This window comes from Emydura macquarii, unplaced genomic scaffold, assembly GCF_026122565.2.
Source record: "Emydura macquarii macquarii isolate MOO-44397 ecotype Brisbane River unplaced genomic scaffold, CSIRO-AGI_Emac_v2 contig_1113, whole genome shotgun sequence".
In the NCBI taxonomy this organism is placed as follows: domain Eukaryota; kingdom Metazoa; phylum Chordata; order Testudines; family Chelidae; genus Emydura; species Emydura macquarii.
Genome location: NW_027131250.1, coordinates 79,127 through 90,272, shown reverse-complemented (window position 1 = coordinate 90,272; position 11,146 = coordinate 79,127). Strand labels below are relative to the sequence as shown.

General features: G+C 64.4%; 1 protein-coding gene across 1 annotated transcript; it reads left to right on the top strand.

The window, feature by feature from the left end:
* The first annotated feature begins 5,763 nt into the window (after positions 1-5,763).
* On the top strand, positions 5,764-9,497 carry LYPD3 (LY6/PLAUR domain containing 3). Its single transcript, XM_067545873.1, has 5 exons — positions 5,764-5,964; positions 7,686-7,817; positions 8,143-8,313; positions 8,411-8,554; positions 8,971-9,497. Exons 1-5 carry the CDS (start codon positions 5,898-5,900, stop codon positions 9,495-9,497), a joined length of 1,041 nt encoding a protein of 346 aa, XP_067401974.1. The 5' UTR covers positions 5,764-5,897.
* The last annotated feature ends 1,649 nt before the right edge of the window (positions 9,498-11,146 follow it).

Below are 11,146 nucleotides of genomic sequence, written 5' to 3'. Positions count from 1 at the left end.
GCCAGACACAGCCCCACCCCACCAGCTTCCTCCTTCTCTTCTGCTGTCATAAATCCGCCCCACATTCACCGGTCCCACCTCGATGGGATAAAGCGCCCCCTTTCCCTTCCCACATCACTGCACAGCAGCTGCCCTGCCCCAGTGGTGGCTGCATCTCCATGCTGGGTGAGTCGTCCCTGTGCATCGTTATGTGCAGCGGGACCCCAGTTGCCCCACCCCAGAGCTGGCTGCATCTCAGTGCTGCGTGAAACATCCCTGAGTTGTCTCCAACCCAGACTCTCACTCCTATTTTTTCCCTGTAGCTGTTCCCCCCCCACCCACTGGACCCCAGTGGGGCAATGTGGGTGGGAATCACTCAAAGAATGGGGCATCTGGGGGATGCCACCCACTGCAGGCCTCTGGCCCTTTAAGAAGGGTGAGACACAGTTGCTTGGCAACCCCATCCTCTTAGCGACGGGATGCTGACACTCTGGCTCCCTTGGCAAGCTGGGATGGAGAGTGAGGCTACTGGGGACCGGCCAGCGGCTCTGGGGCCCCAGGATGCCCCATGCTCCCCATGGAGTGAGAGCCCAGCCATGCCCCCCGACACCCCCCGCTAAGCAGGGCTGGGCTGGGTTATGGCCCAGATAGCGGGGAGCAGGATCAGTGGGGAGGGGGTTAGAGCAGGGCGCTGGGGGCCAGGACTCCTGGGTTCTCTCCCTGGTACCAACCCCCTCACCTCTGCCTAGGAGACGCCAAGGGCGTCATGGTGCTGCAGGCGTGCGTGAAGCCGAAGACCTGCAACTCGTTGTCCTACATCCAGAACCTCTCCACCATCAAGGAGTGGGGGCGATGCTTCCCCAGGGCAACCCGCACCGACGCCAGCCCCTCAGCTGGCCCCCGCCTCCCCCTCCCCTCCCTGCCACTGCGCCTGCACCGGGCCACTTGAAGACCGTGACAGGGAGGTGGGGTGTGGGGGGAGATGGGCCTGTGGGGCTGATCTGAGGGGGCAGGGAGGAGGCAGGATGCCAGGGGAGATAGGCCCGTGGGGCTGATTCAGAGCAGCAGTCCCTGCTCCCACCGTCTACCCTTGCAGGCTGGGGTGGCTCTGGGGTCTCTGGATCAGCTGCTGTAAAATGTTGTTGCACGTTTCCAAAGGAAACCCCCATCCCCGTGTCCCGCGCAGTCAGGCCGGGGGGGCGACGGCAGCCTCCAGCCGCCGTCCGGGGGCCCCGCACCTGCCCCTGGTGGGGAAAGCGTCTGCCCTGCTCTGCAGTGAGGGGTATGAGAGCCTGGGGCAGCGTCGCCCTCGCTGTGTGGGGGTCCGTGGCGGGCCGGCTCTGGGTGAAGGGCAGGGCTGTCTGGAGAGAAGCTGGGCATGGCGGGAACTGGGGGGCTGGCCAGGGATCCTGGGCCAGGGCTGGCGGGGCCATCGGGGAGCGAACTCCAGGGAGTGACTCGATGGATCGTCCTGAGCTCTGGGAGGGGCCACATCCTGCCCCACTCTTGGGGCTGCCCTCTCAGCCCCCCAGCCCCAGCAGCAGCATGGGTGGGGCAGCCTGGGTGGGGGGCAGTGTCGGTGGGGTAGACCTGGGCCGGGGGTGAGGCTGTGGACAGGGACTGGATGCAGCAGGACGGCATCTCCATCTGGACACTCAGCCAGGGGACGACCCCCCCCCATCACCGCCCCACAGCCCCTCACCTGGCAGGAGCGGAGAGTGGTGGGGACAGCAAAACCCCTGGGAGCCCCAGAGAGAGGGTTAGATGTCTGTCTCTGTCCGTCCATCCATCCATCCTCAGATGTACCCCGCCACCCGGCCGGCCACGTATACATCCCTCCAGCCGCCCACCCCCCATCCATCCCGTCCGCATCCGTCCGTCCATCTGTCCATCCGTCCCCACCACACACCCATCCACCCCACAACCTCCTCCTTTGCCACCTCCCATCCGTCTGTCTGTCCACCCATCCATCCCACCCTCCAGCCTTGGGGAAACCCACCCTCCTCCCTGCCCCCCCAGATTAGCCCCACAGGCCCATCCAGTCTGGTACCCCACCCCCTCCCTACAGCTGGCCCTGGAGGGGTGCAGACGACCCTGCTGGAGCCCATCCCCATGGCTAGGGGGCACCACCTGGCATTGCCCCACACCCGTCTCCCACCAGCCAGGATCGGGCCCCAGCCCAGCGCGCCCTGCTTGGGGGCGGGGGCAGCGCCACAGGGGACCTGAGCCCAGCAGAAGCAGTGGTTACAGGGGGGGAGGGGGCAGGGGTCAGCGAGCGCTCTGCACACAGTACCCCAGCTCCGAGTCGCTTGGCGGGACGTTGCCCAAGAACAGCTGTTCCGCTGGCAGCCGGAGCTGAGCCGCGCTCGACAAACAACCCGGCCTTCGCCCGGCCTCACAGCCTACAGCCGACACCCCCCCGCAGGGAGAAATGCAACGGGTGCCGCACGCAAAGCAGGGGTGGATCCCAGGAGTCCTGGCTCCCAGCCCCCTGCTCTAACCACTAGACCCCACTCCTGCCTCAGAGCCGGGGAAAGAACCCAGGAGTCCTGGCTCCCAGCCCCTTACCCTGGTTCCGTTAACCCCCCGGTACCTCGGCTCAGGAGAGCTGAGGCCAGGAGATATGGCAGCGCCAGCCCCCCTGCCCTGCGCTGGCTGTGGGGCACCGTGGCATGTGGGGAGGGGACGCAGGGTCTCGGTTGGGGGGGTCTGTGTTGGGGCTCCCATGGCCCTGCTCTGCAGTCAGTGCCCCTCACTCCTGCCCCGCAGCCCCCTGCTAGCCCAGCCCTGGGCTCCCCCCACCCCACAGTTCTGATGTTGCCCCTCAGTGCCACCGGCCCCGCCTGGCCCTGGGATCCCTGCGGGCTGTGATACACCTGGGCAGCCCCAGGGGGCGCGGGGGAGAGTCCTGATTTGGGGGTAACCAGACCTCTCTAATGTCCCCCCCCCGCCCTCCCTAGCCACTGGGTCCTGCCCCCCCCCCCCCCCCCCCCCAGGCCTGGCGCGGCCCCAGCGATTCTGGAAGGGCTCGGACGCAACCGCACCAAGTTGTGGCTGGATAGACAGACAGACACGCATTACGGCTCCATGCCAGGCACGGGACCCCCGAACCCTTCAGGCAATGGGGGGCTGGGGTCGGGGGAGGGGCTGGGTTGCTATTTTAAAAGGGTTTGTTTTGGTTACAGGCTTCTAGGGCTGGATTCTGCAGGGAAGGGTCTGGGCTCAGATTGGGGGGGCAGTAGAGGGGTTGCTGTCCCTCAAGGTGGGGGTTGTGTGGGGGCAATGAAGGGTAGGGGGTGCAGATTGGGGGCAGGGTGGGAATTGCACGGTGCAGACTGGGGGGCAGCCCTCCCTGCTCTAACCCACCAGCCCCCTCCCCTCACAGCCGTAGGGAGAGAACCCAGGAGTCCTGGCTCCCAGCCCCACCCCCGCATCGCTCTAACCACTAGACCGTCCCTTCCAGAGCTCAGGAGAGAACCCAGGAGTCTTGGCTCCCAGCCCCCCTCTAACCACTAGACCCCCACACCCCTTCTGGAGCCAAGGGGAGAACCCAGGAGTCCTGGCTCCCAGCTCCCCCTCCCACGTCCCCCCACTGTAACCCAGTGGTTCTGAACCTGCTAGGGTGACCGGATGTCCCAATTTTATAGGGACAGTCCCGATATTCGGGGCTTTGTCTTATATAGGTGCCTATTACCCCCCCCCCAACTTTTCACACGTGCTCCCTGGTCACCCCAGAACCAGGGGTCCGCACCCCGTACCCCGGTGGGGGGGTGCAGAGGTTTTCCAGGGCTCACGTCAGCGCCTCTAGCGATTTGCCTCCTTTCACCCCGGGCGTCAGTACAAAGCAGAGTCTCAGCCAGCCAGCGACCCGCTGCCCCCGCCCCACACCCGGCGACGTGCGCCCCTCGCCCGCGCTGACTTGTCCCAGTGTCTACGGCGCAGGGACACCGCGGCCGTTGCGCGGGAACGGGGGGGGGCTGGGACTCCTGTATTTTGGGGTCTGGTTTTGAAGCAAGTCGGTTTGAAGTGCGGTGACTCTTGGGCTGCGCAAGACGAATCCACCTCCTGAACGGGGACCCAGGCGTCCGGGCAGGGTGCGGGCCTAACCCGCTCGACCCCGGTTTCCCAAGGACAGACGCTGGGAGGCCTGGAACGTCCCCGTGCTGCCCCCCTTCGCCAGCCAGGTCCCCCCCCCCCCCCCCACAACCGCTGCCCCCTACAGGGGAAAGGCCCCATGTCCCGTCCCCGCCCCCTCGCTGTGAGTCGCTCCCTGGGTGTGTCCCCGGTTCCCAGACCTGGGAGAACGGGGCCTGCTGTTCGCCACATCCCAGCCCCCAGGCCCCAGTGACTCAGCCGCTGGCTGGTGCCAGTTTTGGGGGGCAGAGTGCAGAGGGGCGGAGACACGGGAATGGGATAAGGGAGGGGCAGCCCAGGGCAGCTGCATGTCTGGACTCGGCGCACTGTTCCCAGCTGCACCCCAGTTTCCTGGACATAGGGCCAGCTCCTCCCTTCTCCCAGCTAGCTCTCTGAGCGTCTGGGGGTCCACCCCAGTTGGGTTGGGGGACCTGGGGGTAGGGGGGGTTGCAGTGCAGGGGGTGCAGAGCCCCCTGACACACATACAGCACCCCTCACACACAGACACAAACACACACGCTCACACCCCCACCCACCTACCCAGGAAAACACAACCCTGAGCTGGGGAGAGAACCCAGCCCTTCCCCCGCTCTAGCCACTAGACCCCCCCCCCCCCAGATCCGGAAGAGAACCTAGGAGTCCTGGCTCCCAGACCCCCCACTGCGCTAACCACTAGACCCCCTTCCCCTCCCAGATCCGGGAAAGAACCCAGGAGTCCTGGTTCCCAGGCCCCCCACTGCGCTAACCACTAGACCCCCTTCCCCTCCCAGATCCGGGAGAGAACCCAGGAGTCCTGGCTCCCAGACCCCCCACTGCGCTAACCACTAGACCCCCTTCCCCTCCCAGATCCCCCAGGAGTCCTGGCTCCCAGGCCCTCCACTGCGCTAACCACTAGACCCCTCTCCCCTCCCTACTTTACTGGCCCAGTGCATGTCACAGGAACCCCATACGTGGTGTCTAAGGGCTGTTGACACACACACGAGCCCCCATGTTTGCTGCGCATTTTGTGGCTCTCCCAGGACAGGTGGCGTCTGGGCCCTGGGTGCCAGCTTGTGCCAGGGGCCAGGGGCTGAGTCAGTGCCGAGCTCGGCCCTCGGGCAGCGATATGGGGCAAGGGGCCGGGGGTACCATCCGTCTGTCCTGCTGACCCAGCCCTGGCCCTAATGCCCCCTGGGCGGCGCTCGGGGGCCCCGTGCCGCAGGGAGCAGGGCAGGGGGCGCTCGGCCAGGGGCGCCACGTTGTGGGGCGTGAGGCAGGAGGCTCCGCAGGGGGCCAGAAGGGTTCAGCGGGGGGCACTGTGCTGCAGTGGGCAGGGCAGGGGGGGACGTGGCCGGGGGCACAGGGGGCTGGTTGGGGGCTGGCTAGGGGCTCTCTTCCCTTGTTGCTGGGGGACTCCCCAGTTCCTACCCAACCCGAGGCCCCCCCAGGCTGCCGGTGCCGCTCCTGCTGCCCCAGCTTGCCCCATGATGAGCCCCCAGCTAGCAGCTGCTCCGTCGAGGCGTCACCCGGCCCCCCAACCTGCCCGGCCAGTTCCTGGGAGGGCCACCGCCCTGGCACCGACGCGCCGGGGTTCGGCACTGGGCAGGCCAGGTGACTAATCACCCCCTTGGGGCCCCGCACCAAAGCCAGGGGGGGTGGGACGTGCGGGGGGGCGGGGACGCCCCACCCTGTCTGCCTCCTCTTATTTATCATCTTAGCTTGGCCCCGGCCGCCCGGACTCGCGAGGAAGCTGCTGGGAGCCGAGAGGAATCCGCCGAGTCGAGGGCGTCGAGGAGGACGGAGAGATGGGAACCCCCTGCGCCCCAAGAACCTGCTCCCTTCTCCTGCTGGCAGCCACGCTGCTCCTGCGAGGTACGGGGCCTGCCCTGGCAGCCAGGACGGGGGACAGCTCTGGAGGGGGCGAGCCTGGGTCCCCCCCCAGGGAACCGACTGGAGGGGTCTGCTGGGCCCGGGATGTTTCCGCCTCGTGGGAATCACTGTTATTCTGGCGTTATCGGCTGGGACTGTCTGGCTCGGGGGGGACAGGGCATGGGGCAGGGGCCTTTCCCCTCCGGGGGGGCCCTGGGTCTGATCTCGCCCCAGAGCAGTGGACTGGCTGGTTCAGGGGGGCAGGGAATGGGACATGGGGTCTGTCCCCTCTAGAATCTCCAGGCCCTTCCCGTGGGGAGGGGGACCCCCCCTCACCTTCCCCGGTTCTGGCGGCTGGGGAGCGACTCAGTTCTCCATGCTGGAGTGGGAGGGGGCCGTGGGCTGTGGGGAAGAGGGGTGGAGGAGCCTTGCATGCTGAGACAGGTCGCTCCACCCGGAATGGGCCTGGGGCACCCTCCCAGCTGGCGCGGCGCCTGTCATAGGGACGCCAGCTTCATCCCAGGGCGGGGTCACTCCTCTACTGGAGCCAACACAGCCGCCCGCCAGAGAAGGGGGGAGAACCGGAGCAATGGGGGCGGGGTGGGGGGCAGCCCCGCCACTCATGCGAGTGTACGTGGGAAACGATGCACAATAGACGTGCCCGTGCAAGTGCGAGTTCCCACACCACGGATGCAAAGAGGAAAGCAAAGCGTGCAAACGGCTGTCCACGGGAACGGCAGGAGAAAATGCTGCGAAGAGGAGGGGAAAGTCCGCAAATCTCTGCGCAAATTTCTGGACAAAGTAACGCAGCGAGAATGGGGAAGCGGGCCGCTTGCCGTGCGAATTCACAGAGTCGGCAGAACCAGAGAGGAGTGAAAGTGAGCGTGCGGCTAGGGCGTTAAAACCGGCGCAAAAGGGGAGAGGAAATGTGCCGCTGAATTTCCACAAAGGTGCACGGAGGCGTGAAAAATGGACAGACCCCTGGGCCTATTTATGAAGTAGGGGGAAACAAATCCACAAGGAGGAAGGTGAAAACTGACCTCAAATTACGCGGGGAAACGTATTACCCGGGAAGGGTCCAAATTGACGTGGCGAGTTACGTGGGAATGGAGAAAACTGACATGCAAAATTACACGGCAAAGTGTTCATGGAAACAGGGAAAAATTACATGGGACAATGTGAAAATGAACATGCAATATTACAAGGGAAAGGTGAAAATTAACATGTCAATTGTCATGTTTCTGTGTGATTTGACATGTTATTTTGGACACGTTCCCTTGCAATTTTGCATGTTAATTTTCATACTGCTCCCTTGCATGTTGCAAGTCATTGTCATTTACAATGCATGACATTTCCGGGTCATTTGACACGCACAATGTGCAAGGGAAAGAGTCCAAATTAACATGTCGAATGACACGGAAACATGACATGGGAAGTGTGAAAAAAGCGGAATTACACGGGGAAATGTGCAAATTCAGTTGGCAAGTGTGCAAAAGTGGCTAGGGAAGGGTGAAAATTTGCATTCCAAGAGAGGTGAGAACCCGTGCAAAGAGGAAAGAGAGCCGTGCAAATGGTGGTGCATAATGCGCAATTGTCACCTGCCTTCGAGAGAGTCTCCCGAGGATTTAGGGGTTCCCCTGTTTTCAGGGATGGGCCCAGGGCAGGTCCCCTCACGGGTGTGCAGCTGCCCCGGGTTTCACGGGGATTCCCTTTCCCCCGTGCAGGAGCCATGGCTCTGGAATGCCACAGCTGCGTGGAGCGCAGCGATGGTGGCTGCAGCCCAGGGAAGATGAAGAACATCTCGTGTCCTGCCAACACCTCCGTGTGTGTGGAAACAGTGGCGGCCGTGAAATGGAGTGAGTGGGCCCTCAGTGGGAGGGCTAGAGGGTTAGACTGGGAGGCGGGAGCCTGGACTCCTGGGTTCTGTCGCTAGGTCTGAGGGTGTGGGGACTAGTGGTTAGAGCGGGGAAGATGGGAGCCAGGACTCCTGGGTTCTCTCCCCCACTGTGGGAGGGGAGTGGGGGTTAGTGGTTAGAGCAGGATGGGTCTGGGAGCCAGGACTCCTGGGTTCTGTCTCCAGCTCTGGGAGGGGAGTGGGGTCTAGTGGTTAGAGTGGGAGGGCGGGAGCCAGGACGCCTGAGTTCTGTTCCCGGCTCTCTAACCCCACGGCTGTCTCCCCAGGCCATGGGCAGTTCCTGGTGGGCGAGAAGGGCTGCGGCATGGGCATGCCGGGTACCAACGACAAGGGCTTGGACCTGCATGGCATCATTGCCTTCTCCCAGCTGCACCAGTGCAACAGCAGCCACTGCAACTCCCGGCTGGACATCCAGTCCATGGTCCTGCAGCCCACGGGTAAGGGCCCTGCATGTGGGGTGAGGCTCTCGGGGGGGAGGGGCTGCCCCCCAGCTCCTCCTCTCTAATATCTCCCCCTCCTTCGTCTGCTCACTAGGTAACGAGAGTGCCAGGTTGCCCAGCGGGCTGGAATGCTTCAGCTGCCACGGCAAGGAGGCCTGCTCCCCCGGCAACCTCACGGTGGTGAAGTGCTACGAGGGCTACCAGGGCTGCTTCGACGGCACCGTCAGCATGAGAGTCGGTGAGGCCCCGGGCCGGACACTAAGGGGCAGCCCCCTCTGGGGTGGGGGTGCAGCAGCTGTTTAGCAGCCACGGGAAGCAGTGTCAGGCGGGCAGCGAGGGAGGACGCCGGAGCCGGGAGGCAGTTCAGGGGAGCCGGGTACAATCACCACGCCCGGGGTTTGGCCAGGACGCCGGGCTTCACGCCCAGACAGGGGGCAAAGGGCCTGGCAGATCTTTGCACATCGTACTCTGGCTTTGCATCGGTTCCCCCCCACCCCAAAAAGGCAGCCCCACCTAGCAGCACAGCGCCCCCCGGCGGTGCATTGGGCCCAGCCCTGACGGCCGGGGGAGGTCCCCCACCCCGCTTCCTGCAGCGCAGCGTCCCCCAGCACCGCGACGCCCCTCACTGACTCTCCCCCGTCCCGTCTCCTCCAGGCAACTTCTCGCTGAGTCACCCCATCAAGAGTTGCTCCCGGGACAAGGACTGCACCAAGGAGGCGAAGGGCAACACGGCCATCAGCCTGATGGGCTCCTGCTGCTCCGGGAGCCTCTGCAACAGGGACCTGGCCAACAAGACCTTCTTCGCCCCCAACATCCCCCGGCTGGAGGTCTTGCCCGGCCACGGGGCCAATGCCACGGCCGCCGCCGCCACAGCCGCCACGGTCAGGGCCGCCGCCGCCACGGTCAGGGCCGCTGCCGCCACGGTCAGGGCTGCCACAGTCAGGGCCGCCAGTGCCGCCACGGTCAGGGCCAGCACTGCCACCCCGCCACCGGACCACGAGGACCACGAAGACCACGAGGATCTAACCCACGACGACAGCCACGTCACCGTGCAGAGCGAGCGGCGAAACGACCTGGGCATCAAGCTGCCGGAGGGAGGGAAGGGGGGTGGGAAAGGGGGCGCAGCGGGGCTGAGTGCCTCGGCCTGGCTGGTCTTGCTTGGGGCCGCCTTGCTCCTGTGAAGGGGGAACCAGGGAGGGGAAGCGGCACGAGATGCCCCCACCCGTTCACCCCCCTTCTCCCTCCTCCCCATCCCCGCTCCGCTGACCAGCCTCCCCCCTGCCTTCTTCAACTCCAGCCAGGCTTTGGCCTATGCGCGGCGGCCATCTTGTTAGTAGAGCAGCCGCTCTTGACATCAGGCTGGGTTGGCCCTGTTGGCGCCGCCAGGCGGGGCTCAGTCTGCAGGTTGCGTCTCCGTTGCGGTGGAGACCCGGCCTCACAGCTCTAATGCAAACCCAGATTTCCCTTCGGCCTCCCTGCTGCAGCCATCTTGGTCCGCAGGCGGCATGGCTTGATGTCACTCTAGGGCAGTTGCCCTGTTGTGCCTGCCCCCTTCACACAAAGTCTTCATGGTTTTTTGCTCCTCAGGGAGCCTTTCTTGTGGCACCACCACAAATCCAGGCTTCCCTTGGGCCTGTGCAGGGCAGTCATCTTGGGTTTGTTTGGCCTACTTGTGGCCATCTTGTTTTTAAGTGTCAGTGGGTTCATCACAGAGAGGAAGGGCCATATTACCCCGGCCCTCCAGCACAAAGTCCCTTCACGTTGCCTTCCCGTAGCACAGGCCATGTTCTCATAGCACCGCAAGAAATTCAGGCTGCTCTTGGTCTGCGCGTGGCGGCCATCTTGTTTTCACGTGGCCCAGTCTGACCCCAGTCTGGGGAGGGCTACACCAGCCGCCCTCTTCTGCTAACCTGAGCGGATGCCGCCCCTTCTTCACCTCAACCTGGCGTGTTTTTTTGCCACGCCAAAAGCACGTACGAGCGTTTGCTGTACGACGCTGGGTGGCCATCTTGTGTCGTTAAGCTGCACTGGTTGACATCCGTCTAGGGAAGGCGGCCGCTGCTTGGCCTTCATTCCCCGGGGCAACGTCCCGAGGCTGCGCCAAATCAAATACAGGCCTACAAGCGGCGGCCATCTTCCCGCCAACCTGGGTCGGCCATTTTGTCTCCAGCCTACAGGCTGGCGAGTCCCGTTGCCATGGTGCCAAAAGCAACTCAGGCGTCTAGCCGTCCGCTAGGCCTCAATATCGGGACCTGGCGAGTTTATGAAGCGATGCCTACGCTGTGGCCCCTCCCCAGACCTCCCCCCGCCACAACGCTGCTTGTGGAAGATGGAGCAATGAGATGTGCTGGGGTGCAGGTTGCCAGCGCAGTGGCCGGGGCACAGCAACGGGCAGGCAGAGGGACTGGGTGGCTCGCCCTCCAGGCTTGGTGGGCTCATGCACTTTCACCCCACCCCTTTCCCCGCTGGGTATTTTGCGCCGACAATGGGGTCCCAGTGCAGCTCCCCTTCCTTCTCCCAGCCCTGGCGGCCCAGCTCAGAGGAGGAGGGATGGTGATAAGGGGACAGGGTGGGTCAGCGAGTTCCTCATGGCCCCGCTGGGGAGACAGGAATTGCTATCCCAGTTCAGACCCACGGGCCCATCTAGGTTGGTATCCCACCCCCACCCTGCCCTCTAGATCAGGCCCTTGGGCCCATCTAGCCCAGTATCCCAGCCCTTCTCTGTCTCCCTGGATCAGACTCATGGGCCCATCTAGCCTGGTGTCCCTGCTACCTAAAACCTCTGGCCCCATTACGCCCCCTCATTGTGCAATATTCCCCTTCCTGACCG